This window comes from Podarcis tiliguerta, assembly GCF_965153285.1.
Source record: "Podarcis tiliguerta genome assembly, chromosome: 2".
In the NCBI taxonomy this organism is placed as follows: Eukaryota; Metazoa; Chordata; class Lepidosauria; order Squamata; family Lacertidae; genus Podarcis; species Podarcis tiliguerta.
The window spans coordinates 65,746,450-65,768,162 of record NC_139535.1 but is presented as its reverse complement, the minus strand read 5'-3'; the positions used below and the strand labels follow the sequence as shown (position 1 = coordinate 65,768,162).

The 21,713-nt window shown below is 40.7% G+C and overlaps 2 protein-coding genes across 7 annotated transcripts in view; both read left to right on the top strand.

The window, feature by feature from the left end:
* Positions 1-4,896: 4,896 nt before the first annotated feature.
* TXNDC15 (thioredoxin domain containing 15) lies at positions 4,897-11,679 on the top strand. Of its 6 annotated transcripts, none has more exons than XM_083428936.1 (6): positions 5,025-5,161; positions 5,492-5,874; positions 6,945-7,432; positions 8,411-8,574; positions 9,158-9,288; positions 11,418-11,679. In XM_083428936.1, exons 2-6 carry the CDS (start codon positions 5,802-5,804, stop codon positions 11,612-11,614), a joined length of 1,053 nt encoding a protein of 350 aa, XP_083285062.1. In that variant the 5' UTR covers positions 5,025-5,161; positions 5,492-5,801; the 3' UTR covers positions 11,615-11,679. The 6 variants fall into 6 exon arrangements, with proteins under 6 accessions (XP_083285063.1, XP_083285062.1, XP_083285059.1 ...); XM_083428933.1 differs by having other exon boundaries at positions 5,026-5,161; positions 6,942-7,432; XM_083428934.1 differs by lacking the exon at positions 5,025-5,161 and adding an exon at positions 5,250-5,331 and having other exon boundaries at positions 6,942-7,432.
* A 1,868-nt stretch (positions 11,680-13,547) lies between these two features.
* The window catches only part of PCBD2 (pterin-4 alpha-carbinolamine dehydratase 2), a 33,150-nt gene continuing 24,984 nt past the window's right edge, over positions 13,548-21,713 (top strand). The window contains exons 1-2 of the mRNA XM_083428956.1: positions 13,548-13,701; positions 19,851-19,982. Coding sequence (XP_083285082.1) covers positions 13,606-13,701; positions 19,851-19,982 — 228 coding nt within the window. The 5' untranslated portion in view covers positions 13,548-13,605. The remainder of the gene's footprint in view (positions 13,702-19,850; positions 19,983-21,713) is intronic.

The following is a 21,713-nucleotide window of genomic DNA, read 5'->3' as shown; positions in this document are numbered from 1 at the left end:
TGGTTTCTTTGCAGTTGTGACTTTACCTGCCCCACACCTGTTACCTTAAGCTGTTAGGTGTGAGGCAGGTGGGTGTGGCTTGGAGAATACAGCCTTGTAGGTTAAAACTGGGGGTCCTGGTGGGCCTAATTTGTCTTGTGTGTTGGATGTTTCCCATCCTGATAAAGAAAAAGGGGATGTAGTTCAGTGCTTTGCATGCAGAATGTCCAAGTTTCTACCTTAGCATCTCCAAGTTGGATTGGGAAAGACTTGTGTCTGCAATGTCAATAGGTGATATATAATGTCATGTGAATGGACTTCTTCCCCACCCCGCCCTACAGAGGGAATTTTTGGGGGGCTGCAGAAGGGAGGAGGGCCTACAGCAGCTATTATTTATTTCATCTATGAATCACTTCCCACGAGGCATCCCAAAGCAATTTAGAATATTTTATTATGTTGCATGTCACCCAGTGTAGATAATTGTGAGCTAATACCAGATTCTTAATCCTCTTCTTATTCTAGATTCTTATTCCTCTTGCAGTCAAAATTTTAGAGACATCCAGCTAACAATGGTGCTATACTATAGTGCTGCTCATGCCATTTATGTAAGGCACTTGATACAATTTTGCTTAAAATTTAGAATATGTAGGGTTATATCTGATGTATTGCTAGATATGTTGTTATGAGTAGTCCTCTTTAAAGATCTCGACATTTCTATGTATCGCTGTGATGTGGCAAAATTCCAATATCAATAATAATTAGGGGGAAATCTGAACTATCAAAATTTAGCATTGTTCCTGTTGGCTATGGTAATTATGGTTCAGTAAGAGGCTTTTATCCAAACAGCTATATTTAAACAATTGACCACCTTGGTGGTCTACACACCGCTGAGTATTTACTGATAACAAGACAGAAAAAATGTCAAAAATTGCACCTTAAGTTATCATTCAGGTATATAGGGTGGGGGCAGAAACCATTCTATGATATTTTTTTTAAATAGCAGAAAGCAGACCCCACCTTTTTTATGCATATCACAGCTGTTAGATAACTATTTCAGGATAAGTTACTTAATATTCCATAAACACCATGAATTGAATCCAAATGAACTTACTTCAACAGGAGATCCAATCCCATATGGGTCCCATCTCCAATGTAAGATGGGAAGGCATTCACAAAGTATATTATTTATGCATGGACATGTGTGGATCAAAACTGAACATCTTTTTTGGTCCCAAGCACTGCATTCATTTCATGGTGGGACAGAGACACACAGCAGATAAAAGATAATTATGCATGCTTCGTGTCCGAAAAGCAAATTGCCAATAATGTGAACAATTGAAAGAGATGTTTAAGAGCATGGCCATGCTGCCTGGGGTTGATGGGATTTGGAGCTCAGCAACATCTGGAGGGCCACAAGCTCCCCACCCATGATCTTAAATATCCCTTTCAATTGTTCACGTTATTGGCAATTATCACCTGTGCGTTTCTGATCCCAATGAAGCAGACTAATAGATAAACTGCAAGATACAACTGCTAACCAAACCTGCCTTAAACAAATCTATAATTTCCAGGATCAAGTGCCTGGATAAAAGGGCTTTCTTTTTCTAAGGCATGTTTTGTTTTGCATTTTTCCAGGGTTCTTCTTTATGTTTAAGTAATACCAAAAGGATATTCTTTAGACTCAGCAAGTTTTTTTAAAAAAATCTACAGTAACCTATTTTCTAAGTTTGTTGTAAGTTACGTCATTGTAAAATCTTCCAAAGATTAAAAGCAAAATATAACTTGCAAGTGAGAGCGCTTTAGGTTGTTAGCAGGGTCTAAAGGCAGATGGGTATTATTCTGTACCACTTTATGGCTTCTTTGGCATAATATCCATCTAATGAATAAGTTAATACTTTTTGTCATGGTAGAAATAAATACAAAACCTAGTTTATTTGGAACATACAATTGCAAACAGTGTGCGGGGAACTCTATTCTGTTTCGGAATTCTCATAAATTTTACATTAAAGTGCACTGAATTTGGGCCATTTCAAGTCTGCTGGGTAGCTATGAAAAGAAAGAGATGATGTATGAGAGTCTGGTTATCCAACAGTGCCAAAGTAGGTTGTTGCATATGCTTCCCTAGATAAGTATAAACAATAAATCTATGGACTATTCATGTTCCTTTGCTGCATCTTTCCCATTATATTTGTTCTTGGATAAAACAATCAAACAAACTTTGGTTTAAGAGAAAATTTTACATGCTTAGGAATTAAATTCATGTGCTAAAAAGCAAGGCAATTGCAAGTTAAGCCACTGTACCCTAACTAACGAGTCATGCTTGCAGAAAAATGCATTCTACAGGCTCTTACGTTGTACTTAGAAAAGCATTTTGATCCTAAAATAGCTTTTTGTTTTTAATGGATATTTTTTGAAAATGGAATTGAATTAACCTAAGGCCAATGATTGTGATGACTTGTCTATAATACATAAATCTGCAGTGATTTAAAGTATTGAAATTCACAATTAGATATTGCCCCTACAAGGTAGGCCATCTTCATATTGTTGATGTTTTTAGTTTGTTCCTAGTTTGTCCTGTAGTCCCATTTGATTAGCTGTCTGGAGAGGAAGAAGTAAAGCTGAGACAATAGCCTTGGAATTCAATCCTTTATTATCTGAGACTGAAAATTAAGTTAACATAGCAGAGATACCAAAAGAGATGAGTTATAGAACAACACACTTGAGGAAGTGAGCCAAACCAGTGACATAAAATCAAATAATAGAATCAGAGAACTGTAGAGTTGGAAGGAACCCAAAGGATCATCTGGTCATGGCAGCCCTTCGTTCTATCTGTCTGTCTGTCTCCTACCTACCCACCCAATAATCATGAGAACATCACATGCAAACATGAGCAAGCACACATGCAAGACTCAGGAAGATAGCACATGCAAACATGATAATTGGCCATGCATGCTAGTTCAGTAACAACTGGAGAGCCAAAGTTTCCCTACTCCAACTGCAGAGCAATATGCAGCAGCATGCCCACACATGAGCACATAGACCAGACAAACCACTTGAGGTAGCACAAATGGTTTAACTTTAGTGTGTCTGGCTGTTAAACAGAAGGTTGGTGGTTTGAGCCTACACAGGGACAGCTGTGGGCACGATTCCTGCATGACCCTCAGGGTCACTTCCAACTCTATGATTCTATGATAATCATTTTTGTATGCTGGCTTTGGAATTATCATAGGCATATGGAAAACTATCTTATGCTGAGTCAGACCATGGGTCTATGTAGCTCAGTATTGTTTACACTAACTAGATTTCAGGCAAGGTTCTTCCCCAACTCTACCTGGAGATGCTGAGGACTGAACCTGAGATCTTCTGCATGTAATGCAGATGCTGTAAGCCTGTACCACAAAGTTATGATCTTCAAATGTCTGTAAAATAAGTATGCCTCACTGTCTTCCATTGGAAGTTATTTCTATGTACCGTATTGGCCTGAATATAAGCCTCACTTCTTTCCCAAATTCCGACCGTGAAAAGTTAAAAGAGTGGCTTAAATTCGTGACCTTACAAAAACTGGCTTTTACAATATCACTGCTGAAACACATACGGTAAAATGGAACAGGTGTGAGTGCCAGCGGAATTTTAAGGGAGCGGCTTATATTCGGGTATTGTCTTTTTTTCCTCTCCCCCCCCCCCCGAATTTTAAAGGTGCAGCTTATATTCGGGCCAATACCGTAATATAATTAGAATAAAGGCTAATTAGCATAGATATCAGCACAAGACAGTGGGTGAATCTTTGGGATAATCTAGGGGTCCTTTAGTCATGTCACTCTAGACATTGCTTACACGTGAAGACTACAGCAGCTTCAAATATTAGAATCAAATCAGTTCTGCTAGCTCCATGTTGGAATAACTGAGCATTTTACAGGTTGAGTGTGGCCACTGTTGGTCAGATCCTAGCCACTTTAATGTGTGGTAGAAATAACCAAATAAATTGGCTTCCTTAATATTATCACAACAGTATTTCTTAGAAGTTATTTTTCTTTCATAATAATACTGAGGACAGGAAATATTTTCAAAGCACCAAAATAGCCATACATTTAAAGCAGATTATTTCACTCAAAGAATTCTGGGAACTTTAGTTTGTTAAGAGTGCTGGGAATGCTAGCTCTTTGAGGGTTAAACTATTGTTCCCAGGAATTTTTTTTGGGGGGGGCAGTGTGTGCTAAATGTGATTTAAATGTATGGTGTGTATGCTTAGTGTCCCTTCTAAGAGACAAAGCTCCTAGTTCACTGAAAGGGAACATATTTTGCATGTAAAAAGTTCATTTTTAACATCTCTACTAAAGAGCTCTGCTTGCCTACCTAAAGGCATAAGTTGTGTTAGGTAACCACTGGTCATAGTTTATTCTGCTTTATCACGTTCCGAAAGATCTGCGTTATTGCAGTGGTATGTTTTAGAAGGAGACCACGTTATCATTGCCAGCCAGCACACTCAATATCCGAAATGTTGACTGCTGTTGTCTGGGTGCAGAAATTGAATCTCCTTACAGCAGGTGTTTTGTTTGTTTTGCTGCTGCTGCTGTAAATGAACCCAACTTTAGGAACTTCTACTCTTCTACGACACTGATACTGCAACTCATTTACAGAGCCCCAAACTGTATGAAGATGTTATTGCTGTGTCTTAATTAGGGGGAGGCGTTCAAGCTAGATCAAACTAACATCAGCTTCCGTAGAATCAGTAGAAGGCAGGGCTATATTACCGTAAATAAATAATTGCCTCTGCAGCAGAATACTCGCCTGGAGGCTGGGCAAAGTATTCTGCGGGTTGTAAACAATGTTGCCGCCTCGGGATGCAGAGTGCTGCGGAATCGATTTTGGTTTAATGCTTTAAATACTTTCAATTTGCGACAACTATCGTAAATTCATTGTTATTGCTTGGCGTCGGCAGTGGGTATTGTTCTTTTTCCTTCCTATGCATTTAGCAGCCCTATAGCGACCGCTACAGGCTGCATTTCCCATGCTGCGCAGTTCTACGCCTCCTTTTCCTTTCAGGCTGCCTCATGTATCGGGGAGACGCCCGGTTTCGAGCCGTCCCTTTTAGACGGCCCCTCGTCTGGTTTGGATTCCGTTTCCGGACAGACCCAAGGTGGCAGCCACAAGCAAATCGATAATAACAAAGGCTCCTCCCACGGTAAAAATGGCAGCCGCATCGGGGATCTTTATGGGGATTGCCACAGGGAAGGAAAATCCCGATTTTTATCTGAGCTCTCCTTAGCTTAGATCTGTGCTGGGGAGACAAAAGTACCAAGGCCAGGATTGTCACAGAGCTCTCTGCCTCAGTCGAACTCTCTTCCCACCCTCGTAAGTTGGTGGCAGATAAACTAAACTAATAATAATAATAATAATAATAATGATGATGATAATATTTATACTCCGCCCATCCGGCTGGGTTTCCCCAGCCACCCCAAACTGCAATACGGCGATAATAATAACAGGCACTTTATTTCTTCTTGCACAACAGTTAGAAAACGGGGTAGACAGATACAGTGCTGGCAAATCCTGACATGGGCAAGGTCCTGGGTTTCTGCACTGCCGCCTGCTGCCGAGCGAGGCACAGTCGGGTCCTGGAGAGAAACAGTCAGGACATCCGGTCCGCCAGCGGACAAAAGGATTTTTCAAGCTCCATAGAGTTTGTTTGTTTTCGTGGTGCCCCGGAAACGGAAACGAGTGGAGAGCGGAAGCGGCTGTTGTGGGACTGGACCTTGTTTTCCGGTTGATCCGCCGGGTCTTTTCCTTGCCCCCCTCTCCCAGCTCCCCCCTCCCTTGCGAGGATGAAGGTCTTGTCCTCGCGCGGGCGGGGGCGGGGCCTCTGGCTGGCCTGGCTGCTCGCAAGTCTTCTTGCAGGTAAGGAGGGCTCGGCTGCTATGGTAGCACCGCCGGGGGAAGGGGCAGCTGAGCGGAGATGCTGAGGACAGGCTGCGTGCCTCCTTCGTGCACCTGTGGGGAATGGGGGGGCGAGCCAGCTAGGCTCGCGTCGCCACCCCTTGCTGCTGTTTCTTTTTTAAATGCTTTGGAGAAGTAGGAAGCAACTCCTCTTTCTCCTGTTTCTCTCTCTGGAGAACAAACAAGATAGGGTAGAAGGTAAAATGTAGTCTTGCGCTTGTGAAACTTGCAGGCCTACGTGCGACTTCGTTTGATCCAGCAAACCAAGCGCTGCTTTAGCGAGGCTGCATGCATGCTCGGGAGCAGATGCCTAAGTGAAAGATCTAGTGTTGTGTACTCTTGTTTTATAAGCTTGAAATGTGCTTGCGGGTCCTAGGGGTTGGCCACCCCTGCTGTAGTAGAATATGTAGAGTGGTAGCCAAAGTTGAACTTGTATTCTTGGGTGGCAAGATTCTGGTTTTTTTGTTGTATGTTTCTTTTCTGTACATATCTTGGATGGGGTCTATTATCTACAGTACAAAGAAAGACTTCATAAAAAATGACACTGGGCTTTGGTCAACAATACAGTGGTACCTCGGGTTATGTACTTAATTCGTTCCGGAGGTCCGTTCTTAACCTGAAACTGTTCTTAACCTGAAGCACCACTTTAGCTAATGGGGCCTCCTGCTGCTGCTGTGCTGCTAGAGCACGATTTCTGTTCTTATCCTGAAGGAAAGTTCTTAACCCAAGGTAATATTTCTGGGTTAGTGGAGTCTGTAACCTGAAGCATATGTAACCTGAAGCGTATGTAACCCGAGGTACCACTGTACTGAATATTTCATGCCACGCTGGTATTTATGGTGAGGTGAGGGTGGCAGTGGTTGCTGCAGTGTGTGAGCCTCGCTGAACGGTTTGCTTTCTTTGAGCCCCCTCAATTCACACATTGGATTGTAAGTTCCACCCACTGCTGCGTTGTTGCGTTGAATAAAGATAGATGTACTCCTATTGTTCAGCACTAAATATGTTATATGTCCTTGTATTTTTTGTAGCAGTAGCTGAAATGGAAGAAACCACTGACTCGCCATCTGAAAAGTTAAGTGAAACTGCTGTACCATTCGCTGTGAAAAGCAGTGCTGTACCTGCAAGCAGCGATGGGCCTAAAGAATCGGTACAGTACAGGACTGCAGAGATAGCTGATGCTATGATGGGTAGCAGCATACCTGCAGCTGAGCCTGTAGTTCTGTCAGTTGTTCCAGGTGAGTCCAAGGAGAGACATGTCTTGGAGCATGACACCGGCACCTGTGATGCAGCCGTTGATGGTGAATGCAGTACGCAGGGTATTGTTTCATTTTTATCTCAACCTGGGTCTCCTATACAAGAGCAAGTAATAGATTCACCTGTAGTTCTGGAAGCAGTGCATCCTTCATCAGGAGAGGACTCTAATAGCACAGATGGTATGAAAACCCCAAAAGTGAATTGTGAGGAAAGAAACATTACAGGGATAACAAACTTCACATTACAAATCTTGAATATTTCACAAGTAAGTGGAAAGCACTCTAATTGATTTTTATATATATTTAAATTATTTTAATTTAAGAGTTTTTTTTCATTTGTCTTCTTATTATCAGAATTTTTTGTATAAATGTGGATGGCATAACTTGCTTGAATAAAATTATTCAGGAAGAAAAAGGATGGGTTCTATGTATATTCTGTATTTGTTTTCCTCAAGCCTAAAGGCTGCACCTTATACTACTTCCTTTACATCTCACTTTAGACCACCTCACTTTTTCTGGCTGGCAGGACAGATAGTTATCTCCCTACCCTCTGGTGGGCCAAATTTGGCAGGTGGGTGTGGGAACAGTTGTGCATAGCCAAACTGAACTCTCTGCAAATTGCCACACACTGCTCCTTTCAACTTCTGATTTTGGAAGTTGAAAGGGATTGTGGGGGCTGCTTCAAAGAGCAGTCCTAGGAGGGAGAGGCAATTTCTATTTCACGGAAACTGCGTCTTCCTCCTTAAGCAAGGTGCGTTCCTACTGCTTATCAGCTGATGCCTTACTCCAGCAAAGAAACATGCCTTGCTCCAGTAAAGAAATAACCAGGAGGTTGCTTAAGCTGTTGGTTGCTCCTTTGGAAGCCCTACTCTTACCAGTATGACATTGGGTGTAGGGTGGGTGTATGGTTGAGCAGGTGTGGGTCCTCCAAAATAACCTGGCCGGCCAAATTTGGCCTATACCTGCGATGAGGTTGTGGGTTGTGTCTCTGCTGATGGTGGCAAGTAGGTGAATGTCAAAATATCTCCTGAACTTCATGGTTGCAATGAAAGTTAAAAGCTCCCTAAGTCATTTAAAAACTGTTGTGCAGGTAATAAATTTTTTAACCTGAATTGACCAAGTTCACCTTGCACGTAGAAGTATTTCACCGCCTTGTTGAGATCAGGATAATTAACGTGAACAATACTAAGTTAAATAAGTTCCCATTATGCCTTTAAAAAGTCACTTTTCTCCTTCTCTTGCAGGATTTAATGGAGTTCTTAAATCCAAATGGCAGTGACTGTACCTTAGTCCTGTTTTATACTCCTTGGTGCCGTTTCTCTGCCAATCTGGCTCCTCATTTTAATTCTTTGCCCCGAGCATTCCCAACTCTTCATTTCTTGGCATTGGATGCCTCTCAGCACAGCAGGTAACTTTTATATCCCTCTCCTTTCAGGACTATTGTACCATCATGTATTTTAAATCAGGGTTAAGCAAATGTGCAGAAGAGGACTTTTTCTTGAAAAGTGCATTTTAATTGAATAATAATTTGTCTATAAATTTATTTTCCAAAATTTAGGCTGTTTTAATTGCATACATTTTGCCCAGTTCACACTAATCCATGTATCCATTATCAGCACTTAGCAGAAACAACTGAAGACATTTTTGTTCCCACAAAGTTTCCCAGCTGGATGAATATGTCTCTGCTAAGGCTGTCTACTTTGTCTTGTTTTAAAACTCAACTTCTGTTTTCAAGTATTTTTAGTTGTTTTTATTATACTTTGTACATTGCCTTTGGCCATATATGGAAGGCAATTGATTAACAATACTATTAATTTTCTAGAGTACCCATTTGAGTCTAAAGTGTGTTGTGACCAAATGAATATATTTCTTCTGCTGAAATTAGCTATGGTTCCAATTTTGTACTGAAAAACACTCAGTTATTTTATCATGGGGTTAAATGCAAGACATATTTAGCAAAGCTAACTCTTTGTTATCTTATGTCTTCACAGTTTATCAACCAGGTTTGGAACTGTGGCTGTTCCCAACATCCTCCTTTTTCAAGGAGCTAAGCCAATGGCAAGATTTAACCATACAGATCGAACCCTGGAAACACTGAAATCTTTCATTTTTAATCAGACAGGTAGGATTTATTTACTCATTTATTTAATATATTTATATTCCACCTTCCTCCCAAGTTGGGATTCAAGGCAGCTTACAGCATTTAAAAACATCAGTTATACAATACAGAATAATAAAAAGAAACTCATTGACAACAATAATTAAAATGCACTTCAGCGTATTTAAAACCAACAATTAAACTACAATTTGTCCTGACAGCAGCCCAGTGATTAGCATCATCTGTACCTTAGTTTCCAAAGGTTTGTCTGAACAGGAAGCCAATCTAATCTCTCTTAGGAGGGAATTCCACAATTTGGGAAGAGTCACAGAAAATACTCACTCATGCTACCACCAGTCATGCTTCTGATGTTGATGGGACCAAGAGGAGGTACTGACCCAAGGGTCTCAGAACCCAGGCAGGTTCATACAGGGATATTTCGGGTAGCCTGAGCCCAAGCCATATAGGGCTTTATAGCCATCACTTTGAATTGTGACTGGGAACAAACCAGTAGCTAGTAAAGTTGTTTTAACAGTGGGGTAACATGCTCCCTGGAACCAGCACCAGTCAGCAGTCTGGTTGCAGCATTCTGGGCCAGATGAAGCTTCTGAACACTTTTCAAAGGCAGACCCATATGGCGTTTGTTACAGTAGTCCAAACAGGATGTAACCAAGACATTTAACAGATTTTGTAGTCTGATAGCCACATGCCTTGCTGGATAAGTCCAAAGGCCCATCTAGTCCAGCATCCTCGTTTTACAGTGATCAACCAGATGCCTATGGGAAGCCTGCATGGAGGACTCAAGTCCAAAAGTACTCTCCCTGTTTGTGATTCCAACTTCCAACTTGTTGTTGTTGTTGTTGTTTAGTCGTTTAGTCGTGTCCGACTCTTCGTGACCCCATGGACCAGAGCACGCCAGGCACTCCTGTCTTCCACTGTCATACAGCTAGTTTTAAGATGTTTATTGTATGATCTCCAGGAACATTGAGTTAAAGTTTTGGGAAACATTTCAGCCTTAATCAAGGTGTAAGATTTTGGGGCAATACAGAATAAGGCTCCATGTCCCAGGTACATTGATTTGGGACTAAGGACTATTAAGAACAGTAGGGATGCTTCTGAGTAAAAATGTGCCTGTGGGACCTGCAATAAAATGTGATCTGGAGTGCTTCTGTTTGGTGTTACAGCAAGCCGGCCATACTTCGTTTCAGGGGACATTCTGTTCCGTTCTCTCTCTCCAGCCCTCTCCCATTTTCCACTCTTTTTTCCAATGATTGGAGCAGCCCCAAGCATTCCAATCTCTCCCTTTTCTTTCTCAGTAGCTCTGAGTAGCCATCAACTCAGCACCTGAGTATGTTATTACAGCCAAATCCTGTCCTATTTGGTAAGGTGGATTAAGAATCCTTCAGATCCTGTGTGGTGGCAAGAATTGGGAATGTAATAGGTATCGCCTGGAGAATGTAGGTGATACATGGGGAGAATGCAAGAGGAGAAGGGTAACTGTTTCAACAGTTATCTCTTCCTACCTATGTTAGTAGTGGAGGAAACCCAATGTCTTACGTGTTCTACAGAAGATGGGATAGTAAGTTGGGATCCACTTTGATTTCTTCCTTACATGCTGCAGCGAATAATAAAGAAAATGAAGATTGAAATAGACTTACATAAGCAAGCTCTGGTTACCACTGACTCACGAGAGAAAGCAATAAACCTTTCCCTCTACCGGTGTGTTTACAGATCTTTATCTGGGCATAAAAGGGAACTTGTCAGTCGAGTTTCTGTTGCTTTTCCCCTGGGAAGCTGAAGAACATACAACTGAAATTGTAGTTGGCTAATTAAGAAGCTGTTATTAAAATAGGAGTTGTAAGCTTTTGTACTGGTACATTTTCAGGGAGAGGTGGAATTAGAGCTGTTTCCAAATGACACTAAAATACTTAAATTTGAGAGAGTCATATTTTACGTTACAGTTAGAAATACCTATTTAATGCACCAGGAGGCTATAATTCAAAAATTACAGAGCTCTGATGATGTTCTAGCAGCTGGTAGTTTAAAATGCTTAGTCCTAAATTTAAAATTGTAGGTGCTTTGTGCAAATATCTATACTTAATGTTGATTCTGTTCAATCTTGCACCACACTAATAATGAATACTTTTTTTCAGGAATAGAGCCCAAGTCTGATGTGGTGGTAACTGAGGAAGATCAGGATGGTCCCCTGCCTAGCACACTGACTAGAGGCATAGACTGGCTTCTCTTATTTTCTTTATTGTTCCTCATCAGCTTTATCATGTATGCCACTGTCCGGACAGAGAGCATCCGGTGGTTAATACCTGGTCAAGATCAGGAACATCAGGAATGATATGTGAACTGAGAACTTTGTTTTCAGAACAAGCTAAACAACATTAAATTAAATGGTGGATCGACTCTTTGTGATTTCTTGTTAGGCAGGACCCTGTATTGGTAATCATACATCACTCAGCAGAACTTCCTTGTGATACAAATATGAACATGCACAGCTGGAAATTGTTCATAAAGTTGTTATGAGGGAATGACAAAAATATCTATACCTATCTGATATGCTTAAGTTTTAGGAACTGTGTGGTGTCTTTTGGGGGACATCTGATGATCTCTAGTAATGCAAATGGATTGCTGCTTCATGTTTAAAAAACAAGGATGTTATGCATCTGTGAAAACTGTTGCAGATGCAGACAGTTCTAATAGGAAAAGATCAGGTGTAGGTGTAAGATGCAGCTTTTAGAAAGTTTCCTGAGCCACCCCAGATGGTCATTTTAACTATGCTAGATTTGGAGCTGCAACAATTGACCCCCATGTTTTTCCTACACACGTTAAAAAAATTAAGTAGGGAATTTGTAAGAATTGGCTCTCTTGTCAATTTGATGCTGTCACACATGTGGTGCTATGATCACAGTATTTGGATGACAGTGCTGCTGCTAACATGTCAGAGCTTTTAGTAAGGTTGCACTGACTACTGATACATGAACTTGACATTTATTTACAGCTGAACTGGGAATAATATGTTTCAGCGTTCTAAAGAGTCAGAAAACACAGAGGAATACACATACATCATAATAAACATACTTTTTACTCCATAGTCCATGTTTTGCAATGTTAATGTAATTTAAGCACTATTGTGAACTTAGTTAACCTTGAAAGGGTGTATCTCTGCTTGTTCATGTTACTGTTCTTATTTTGATGTGTTATATAAAATAGTATGACTTTTTAAGGGTAGCCAATACAATCCAATGAAGCTAGCTGCATTCCACATTCTGTACCACAGCAGCACCAAAGTTCTATTGCATTTTAGAGATTTCTGTATCATAATAAATCCATTAACATCCAAATATCCTTTTGGACATCTTCAGTGGTGGTCTTGACATGGTTTTCAGTGTAGAATACTAAAATGCTTTAATCACACAAGGCACCAGAAACCAAGAAATATCTAACGAAGCAACTGTAGGTTACATTCAGCTCTGGAGATGGCTGTGGTCGCTGTCTTCTGTCCACATTGGCTGAAGTTCAGGTGCATTCATCAAGCTGGGAGTTGGGTGTACAAGTTGCTAGATCCTTTGCATCCTTCAAATGTGCAGATGGGAGAATTAGCCATGCATTTGTGGCACAGCTATTGCCCTGCAATCCTTCTGCAGTGGCAGTAGACTTCCTTCTCTGTGGTCAGGTAAACTTGTGAGTTGTCTGCTGAGGGTAATGCAGATGGGCAAGTACAATAGGAAAGTCTGTTTTTCTTTCAAGAAAGCCCTAGGCAATAGGGACAGAGCCAGGTGCTGAGAAAGGTGGTAGCTGTTGTGGGAAAACATCAGGCGGCTGTTTTCTGCGCCTCACAAAGGACACACGGCCGGTGGCTAGAACCTCTGGCAGGGGATTTCCCCCCAACACTTTTGCTCTTCTAAAAATTGTTATGCTGTGAGAGCGCAGGCCAGGTGGTCTCCAAGCGACCCCCACTCCTCCCATACTCAGGCTGGGGTAGCAGCAGTGCAGAAGAAGGCCAAGGGGCTAGATGCGCTTGCAGCGGTTCTCAAACTGGGGGTCTCCAGATGATGTTGGACTACAACTCCCGTCATCCCTCAGCTCTGACCTTGCTAGCTAGGGGTGATGGGAGTTGTAGTTCAACAACATCTGAGGACGCACAGGTTGAGAAAGGCTGCAGGGCATAATGAAAGTAAAGTGGGCGGGGAGAGCGACGGCCTTTCGCGCAGGAGGTTTGCCTTCCATCCCGCCTCTCCCTCAGCCGGGGAGTGGTGGGAGGAGTGGGCGGCGCATGCGCTTCCCCGTGGGAGGTGCCAGGTGGGCGGGCGGAGAAGCCACGCCGGAGCCATGCGAGGCGGCGCCTGGGCCGGCCTGAGGTGGCTGCGAGCGGGACTGACGTCCGTGGCAGGACGAGGCAGTGGCAGAAGCGAGTGCTCCGCTATGGTGAGAGGTTGGGCGGCGAAGAAGGGAAGGGGACCTCGGAGGGACTCTCCCCACCCCGGCAACAGCGTCACTTGGGCGGCGTTGGGTTTCGTTTCTTACCCCACCCCCGACTTCTCGGCCTCCCCTCCCGCGCAAAGTGGGTCCCGGGGACCTTTTGGTTTATATCCGCCCGTGCATTCATTCATAGTGGGATTCCTCCGGCAAGCATTGAGAGTGCTTCCTTGGGCTTTCCAGCGCCCCACTTTCCGACCCAGCGAGGGAGGCTTGCGCCAACTTTTGCTCTTCTCACGTTTGGGATTCGGAAAGGACGAGCCTTCCTTTGGAGAGAAAGTGCATTCAAATAGGTCTCCTGTGTTTGGTAACGTTTCCTACCAGATGCTCACTGAGGTGCAAAACCCAGTGTCTGGATTGTGCCATTTAAGATTTGGGAGGGGGATTCAGGCGGAGGAATGCGCCCCTGTTTTCGGGGGATGGCGAAGCATTTCTGTGCACCGCAAGCTAGCAGGTCAGGGAGAACAGCAGGCTTAGAAGTCTTGACACACTGACGTTTCCTTTTCTGTGTTCCAAGTGAGTTCAAGTCCACCTCCTGCCTGAAATCGTGCAGCTCAGACACAGGTTTACCATAACCACCTTAATGACAACTAGGCTGCATTGCATGGGGCACTTCCAGACTTTCACCTCTTTTGGGTAGGATACGGTCACATACTCTTATCTGTAAATTCATGTTACAGGTAGGTAGCCGTGTTGGGGGGAAAAATTCCTTCCAGTAGCTCCTTAGAGACCAACTAAGTTTGTTATTGGTAACATTGACCTTGTGCAATGAACCTGCTCAATACCCCCCCCCCCAATAATTTTACACTGGAAAAATATAGCATAACAGTTGGTCGATTCAACTTCATATCATCACTCTTGAAACAAATCACAATAAATGCAGGTGCTTAGAAAATAGCCAATATAACTGAAAATAATTTTTTTTGTAACGGGTTCTTTCCACACATTATTGTGAACACTGGATGCTAAACACAGTAAGCAGAGAACATATATGTATCAGTCAGCTCTGCAGTCACCCCTTCTGTAGGAAGAAGCAGGGAATTTTCACCAATGCAACATATTAGTGGCCTGGTGCCTGTTTGTTTACTCAGAGGTAAAGCTCACAGCCTTGAATTCAGAGGTACAAATGGCAAACTTATTTAAATTGGCAGGGAGCCTGTATGTTAGTTGCAGGCTCATCAGTACTGAATAATAAGAGATAAAGTTAAGGCACATTTTGAGCAATGCGGAGATATAGTATAATGAAATAAGAAACACTAGGAACCTATTGCTATTACACAATGCATGGTAGATTATGTTTAAAGGTAAGAATTCCTCAAAATTGAACTCGTTTGTATCTCACCTTTCCTCCACTGAGCTCAGAATGGGAAAAAATATATTTCCCCATTTTATTATTATAGCCTTAGGTACTTAGGCTGAGTAAGTGACTGACTTAAATTCACCCAGAGCGCTTCATGGGTGAGCAGAGACACCTGTGACTGTAGAAGCACCTTTTAACATTTATTTTGCTCTAGGGAAATGCCTGGTGCCTCAAAATACGGAGAGATTACCATTTGCAGTAGTAATTGAAACAGAAGAATAGAATAGATGAAATCAGGCATATAATTAAGGATTTGTGTCTGAATAATATTGACTTGTACTTGCATAAGAAGCAGAGAAATCAATTGCATATTCTTTCTGCCAGTTCTCTTTGGTACAAATTTCCCTCCTTGACGGAGTAATTTATGGGGATGTGAGTTCAGCACAATTATACATGGTGCAAAATTCAGCAGTCTGAAAACTTCAGCATTTGTTTAAATGGCAGTGAGGGGACACCAAATATGTTTCTGGCCATAATTTTTGGCAAGTGGGACTTGAAAATGTGGGGGCAATTGTTGGTAAACACAAATTTGTGTATGGTTATTTTGCATAACATGCCTTAAATATATACTGAGTACATAATGTAACAACTAGACAGAGAATTTTATTAGCTAATAAAAATATGTAGTTCGGGATATATGCAGCCTACAAATAGGACCTGAGAGATGTGGGTTTGGGATCAGCCTCTCCAGTTTCAGCTGATTTTTGTCTATGTAGATCTTCCACAGAGCCTTGAAAGCTTCATTTGAGAATGTAAATTCAGTATGAGTAAATCCACTACAATTAAATATTGCCAGTTTGGGGGGTAGGCAACGGACCTCTGGGTTTATATGAGGGAGCCATGCAGCCCTAAGAAGCCTGAGCATTCCAGTGGTTTTAATCCCTCTTCAGCTTTCTTTATGATCAAAGTAGATTTCTGTTAGCAAGTACTTGTGATCATCGTCAATTTCTTTCCATACCACAATCCACAAAATTGTACGCAGAGTGGCTCACAACATTCTGCTCATCTGGCTGGGTTTCCCCTGCCACTTTGGGCAGCTTCAAGCACATATAAAAACATAATAAAACATTAATATAATGAAATAATGAAAACATAATAAAACTTCCTGATGCAGGACTGCCTTCAGATGTCTTCTAAAAATTGTGTAGTTCTTTATCTCCTTGAGATCTGATGGAAAGGAGTTCCACAGGAAGGGCGCCACTGTCAAAAATAACAACCACTTTTAATTTTCTTTAAAAAATCGTTTTATTGCAAGAGTCATTTGAGTGTTTTAATTAGTAAACTCGGATTTGGAATTGGTTAGAAGAAAGTTGGGTCTGAGTAAAAAATGCAGTAGGTTGTATCCTTGTGGTCTTTTTCAACTTTACAATGTTAGTCCTACTTAGATTCAACCCCTTGAAAATAATGAGCATGAAAAGGTTAGGTTCATTAATTTCATTGGGTCTCCTCTGAGTAGAGCGTATTCAGCTACTACCCAGTGTTGGTTTGGGTTACACTTTGTAGTAAAATATTCATAGGTGTACAAATTCAAGACCTGGGATTTAGCCTTGACTGCCAGTGTGTCCTGTGTGCTTAAGTGAGTCATGTGACAGACTGGTACCTCAGGTTCCTTCTTTGTACAAAGAAAAAAATACTGCCTTTCTATGTCACAGACGAGTTAGAGATCTAAATTAACTGCTGGCTTCCACAAATACATAGGACACACTTTGAAATAGACAAGTGTGACAAACTACCCAGACATGGTTTTCCTGTGCAAAACTGCTGAAGAAGGACATGGAATTTTGCAACATCAAAAGCAAACAGTATGTGGACATTGAATTGTCAGTGTTGGACAAGCAACTGAAACAGCTATGCTTGACCCCGTGATCTTGTCATTGCATCCTACGTCATAACTGCTTTAAAGATGGTCAGCAAATAAAAGTGATCGATTTTAAATAATCTGGGAAAGCTAATGACATCCACCGGACCTCCTATATCAGTAATTCAGGTATCAGAGTGATGTCAGAAAAGAATGGAAGGATGACCAGTTATTTGATAACAGTGCCCTTTGGTTCAGATTCCATGAAAGCATTTGAAACCTCTGTCTGAGGCTTAAAATCATGATCCCCCTGCCCTGTTTATCCTCATATTCTTCACATGTACTTATTATATTAAAGTATTGTTCAGTTTTTTTTTAAAAAAAACCCCTGTGTAATTGGAAGTGAGAATTTTTTTATTATTTTTATACCAAAAATATACACACAGAGACAAAACACAAGCTTGAAAAATATACTATCACTGCAATCTTATGCATGTCTACATAGATGTAAGCCCCATTAAGTTAAACGGGGCTTACTTTCATGTAAGTGGATTGTAGCCTAACTATATTAAATATCAATTAAGATTCCAAAATAAAAAAGAAGCATTCTTCCCCCTAAAGATAATTTATATTTTGAGAATAACTATCTCATCAACAAATCCTTTTACATTAAATTTGAATAGTAATTCTTAACAGGCTAGATATAAAATTTGTCACCCATCATTAGGCTTCCAAAATTTGTAATTACTACCAACCATTTAATATGCAGTTAATTTGATTAAAATATGTAAATAATTTGATTAAAATATGCAGTTAATTTGATTAATTTTTAAAGGTTTAGTAAGAGATTTCTAAAACTTCAAAAGTAATCCTAACTGCAATAAATAAACAAACACATACATACATGCATATTGGACTCTGAATATTTTAAGGACATGAGAAATACAATACTATAGGATATTTGTTTTGTGAGGAATTTTTTCCCCTCTTTCATATTAAGTAATGTTTCATACTTATTTGTTTCGTACTTATTTGTTTACATTTATTTTGGTGCCTACAAAACGTTTTGTAATAAAGGAAAATTTTAACAGCCTGTTTTGTTTTATATTATCGTGCATCACTATTGAGACTTGAAATAATACAGTGCCATCTAGTGGGTAAGCTTAAATTTTCACGCAGCAAATGTAGCTGCTCAGATAAAGGATTCATTTTTTAAAATTGTCCATGGTTGAAATATATATGAGTATGAGGTTGAATTTTGAAGTTTACAGTGTGATCTCATACATGTCTTCTCAGAAGTAAGTCTCATTTACTTCATCCGGACTTACAGGTACATGGGTATAAAACTGGAGGCTTACAGTGCAACCCCAACTGTGTCTACTCAGAAGCAATGCATATTCTGAGAAAATTCTGAATTTGGATATCAGAACATTTTTCAGCCCCAGTTTAACCGTGTGGGATGCTTCTGTTCAAGATCTTCACTGTTCCATTCCACTTCCACTCAGTTTTCCATTCACTCAGCATTCTGTGGGCACAGAACATGCTCACTGGGTGGTTTTGATGTTTGTGTGGAGTGAACACACCAATGCCCAGCACCAGATATATTAAAATCTAGCATATATCTATTAAGTTCTATGGGCAGCTGTCACTTGCATCTCTCGGAACATTTAAAAATAGCTCGTTGGTTTGTATTCAGTGTCGGTCATTCTCAGAATACACCCACTGACTTGAATGGGTATGACTAAAATGTATTAATTTCAGTGGGTGTACTCTGAGCAGAATTTAGTTGACTATAAGTCAGGCATAGGCAAACTCTGCCCTCCAGATGTTTTGGGACTACAACTCCCATCATCCCTGACCACTGGTCCTGTTAGCTAGGGATGATAGGAGTTGTAGTCCCAAAACATCTGGAGGGCCGAGTTTGCCTATGCCTGCTATAAGTCAATATGTGTAACCATCTTTGCCATATGTCATTGACGTACATGGTTACTAACTTTTCAAAGATGGCTATTTCAGAATGAATGAAAATAGTTGAACTCACAGGATTCTTCGGTTACTTCAGGACTTTTGATGTTGGATAGTTTTCAGATCACTCAGAGACAATTATAATAATACTGTAAGACAAAAACACTTTTGACTACATACTTAATTCTGTATAATTTAAAACACCTCTGTTGAGTTGTATTGTTTTTAGAGTGAGAGAGTTAAGCATATGCTTATATATTCCATTCAGACAAGTGGGATTTAAAAAGTGTTTAACTTTGGCAGGATCATGCACACAGCTTTAGAACACTAATAGCATATGTTTATTTGGAAGCTATATTCAATGGCACTTACTCCCTAGTTGAGAGTGGTTAGGATTCCACCTAAGATACATGTTAATTTAAAAGCAACACATGGGCAGACAAAGGAGCTGCCATAGTCCAACATCCCGTTCTTACAGTGGCCAACTAGGTGCTCGTGGGAAGCCTATTAGCAGGACATGAGTGCAAAAGCACTTTCCTCACTTGTTCCTCAACAGCTGGTAGTCAAAGGCATACTGCATCCAAACTTGGAGGTAGCACAGAGCCATCGTGGCCTTGGCCTAGGTCAGTGATGGCCAAACTTGGCCCTCCAGCTGTTTTGGGACTACAATTCCCATCATCCCTCACCACTGGTCCCGTTAGCTATGGATGATGGGAGTTGTAGTCTCAAAACAGCTGGAGGGCCAAGTTTGGCCATCACTGACCTAGGTGCTGTATGTAAGTGGATGGAAGTGGTTTGCCTGATACAAAAATAATGACCTCATATAATACATTTTCTGTTAATGTCCTGCAGTATTTTCACTGTGACTACGCAAACCAGTATGACAAAAAACACATTACAGCTTTTGAAGAGGAGCAGAACTTGGAAACCATGGTTTTGAAATCCATTTCCCCCCCTCTTTGTCTACCTTGATAGTCTTCACAGCTTCACTGGTTGACTACGGAAGAAAGGAACCAAGTTTTACACGAGCTCAAAGCTTCAGGATGGTCCGAGCTGACTGAAAGGGATGCCATATACAAAGAATTCATCTTCAAAACTTTCAACCAGGTAAATACTTCATTATTGCTATTTTAAGGAAATGCAATTAGCTTATGTTTTTACTTCTTAGCTACCGGAACCTGTTCTTCAAAGGCCAACCTATTCACACAAATATTATCACTTTAAAAGTATTGGCGAAATCCTGATCTGGGTTCCATATATATCATTTCAGTTCTTTAGTGTTAAATCCCTGTTACAATGATGAGCCATTCTATACTTGAATGACTGGGGCAGGCCATTTGAAGCGCTGGATATTTAATGATGCCACACCTGATTTGAAGCTAATTAAACTTAGCTTTACTTTAATTCATGTTGTCTGATTTTCAGATAGAATTTGCATACTTCCTGCTGCTTTTTTCCTGTGCTAGTAGGATTCTGGAAAGAAAGCTTCACCAGCAGAAAAGCATGCTTGGTGAGGAGGTTTCAGAAGGATTAGTTTGAACAAGGGGAGATTAAGTAACCCCATTCTGCCCACCAGTTCTCTGATTTAAATTACTCTCACTGCTGTGTACCCATTTAGTATGACCCATATTCTAGCACACCATCATGTTTAGTTAGGCACTGAAATGGTACTAGGAAGCAACTTGTGACATATAATTCTTTTGACTTAATGTGGGTTAAAATGATCTTTTTTTTTTTTTTTTGCTTTTGGAGATAGATATAAATCTTTACAATTTCAGTTCCATGCTGTTGATAATATTTACTAGTACCCCAATGCTTTTAATTTATAGAAACTTCCCAAAGCTTGGGTTTGTGCACACACACACACAGAGCAGATCTAATAGATCTAACACAACCTATGCCTAAAACTCAGCTATGTATCAGTCAGTATAGTTTAAGGTCAGGATGTAAACTACCATATTCTTCCTCAAGTCAGTAAATCTTCAGTTTACAGAACATAATACAACTATTTAACAAAAGTCAGACAGCCAAGAAGTATAATTTCCTCAGTGAGCTTCACTTTGCCCTTTGCAGATGGCATAAAATCAGGTGTGTAAAAAGCTGACAAGTTGAAATGACATAAAAGGCATTTCAGATTTATTTGTTGCACATGATATTGAGTTGATTGATCTGTTCATTGAATTTTTATTGCTTTCACAGATAACACAAATGACATATGATGCTTAGAAAACTCTTTATTCATTCCAGGTTTTGAAGACTGTATATCAACAGATGTTAACATGCCTTATTGCCAAAGTTTTGTAAGCCCATAGGAATATCTATTATTTTGTGTATTACATCCAGCAGAGGAAGAATGGACAGATTCTTTGCAAATCAGGGTAAATATGGGTCAGAGGTAGTTTACTTGGTAAAAGTTTTCACTGACAAGCTGTCAAGTTATGGATTTACGGAATTGTTCTAAAATACCATGCTTTAGAATTCTGACAATCTCTATATCTTCTACCAAGTTGTAAATATAGTATAACATCTTCCCTCCCCCTCCTTTTTTCCTTTGTGTCATGTCTTTTAGAAAGTCAGCCTATAGGCAGGGACTATCTGGTTTTTCTTTATCTTACAAAAGCTACTCAGGGAGCCTTTCGGGCTGAAGGAAGAAGACATAAAAATGCTTTTAAATACGTAAGACCTATTGGCTTATGCTCGGACCATAGGTGAAGAATAAAAAGGCGGAATAGGAACTCCATTTTTTCCTTTCCTTTCATTGCTTTTAGATTATACTTACCATTATATTGCCTTTGATGTTGTGTCTGAACAATGCAGACATGGTCTTTTATCTTAAAC

Coding starts and splice junctions, on each gene's coding strand:
- TXNDC15 (XM_083428932.1), top strand. CDS start 6,036: ATGCTTTGGAGAAGTAGGAAGCAACTCCTCTTTCTCCTGTTTCTCTCT. Junction 6,112..6,941: donor CAAACAAGATAGGGTAGAAG/GTAAAATGTAGT, acceptor TATTTTTTGTAG/CAGTAGCTGAAATGGAAGAA. Junction 7,433..8,410: donor AAATCTTGAATATTTCACAA/GTAAGTGGAAAG, acceptor CTTCTCTTGCAG/GATTTAATGGAGTTCTTAAA.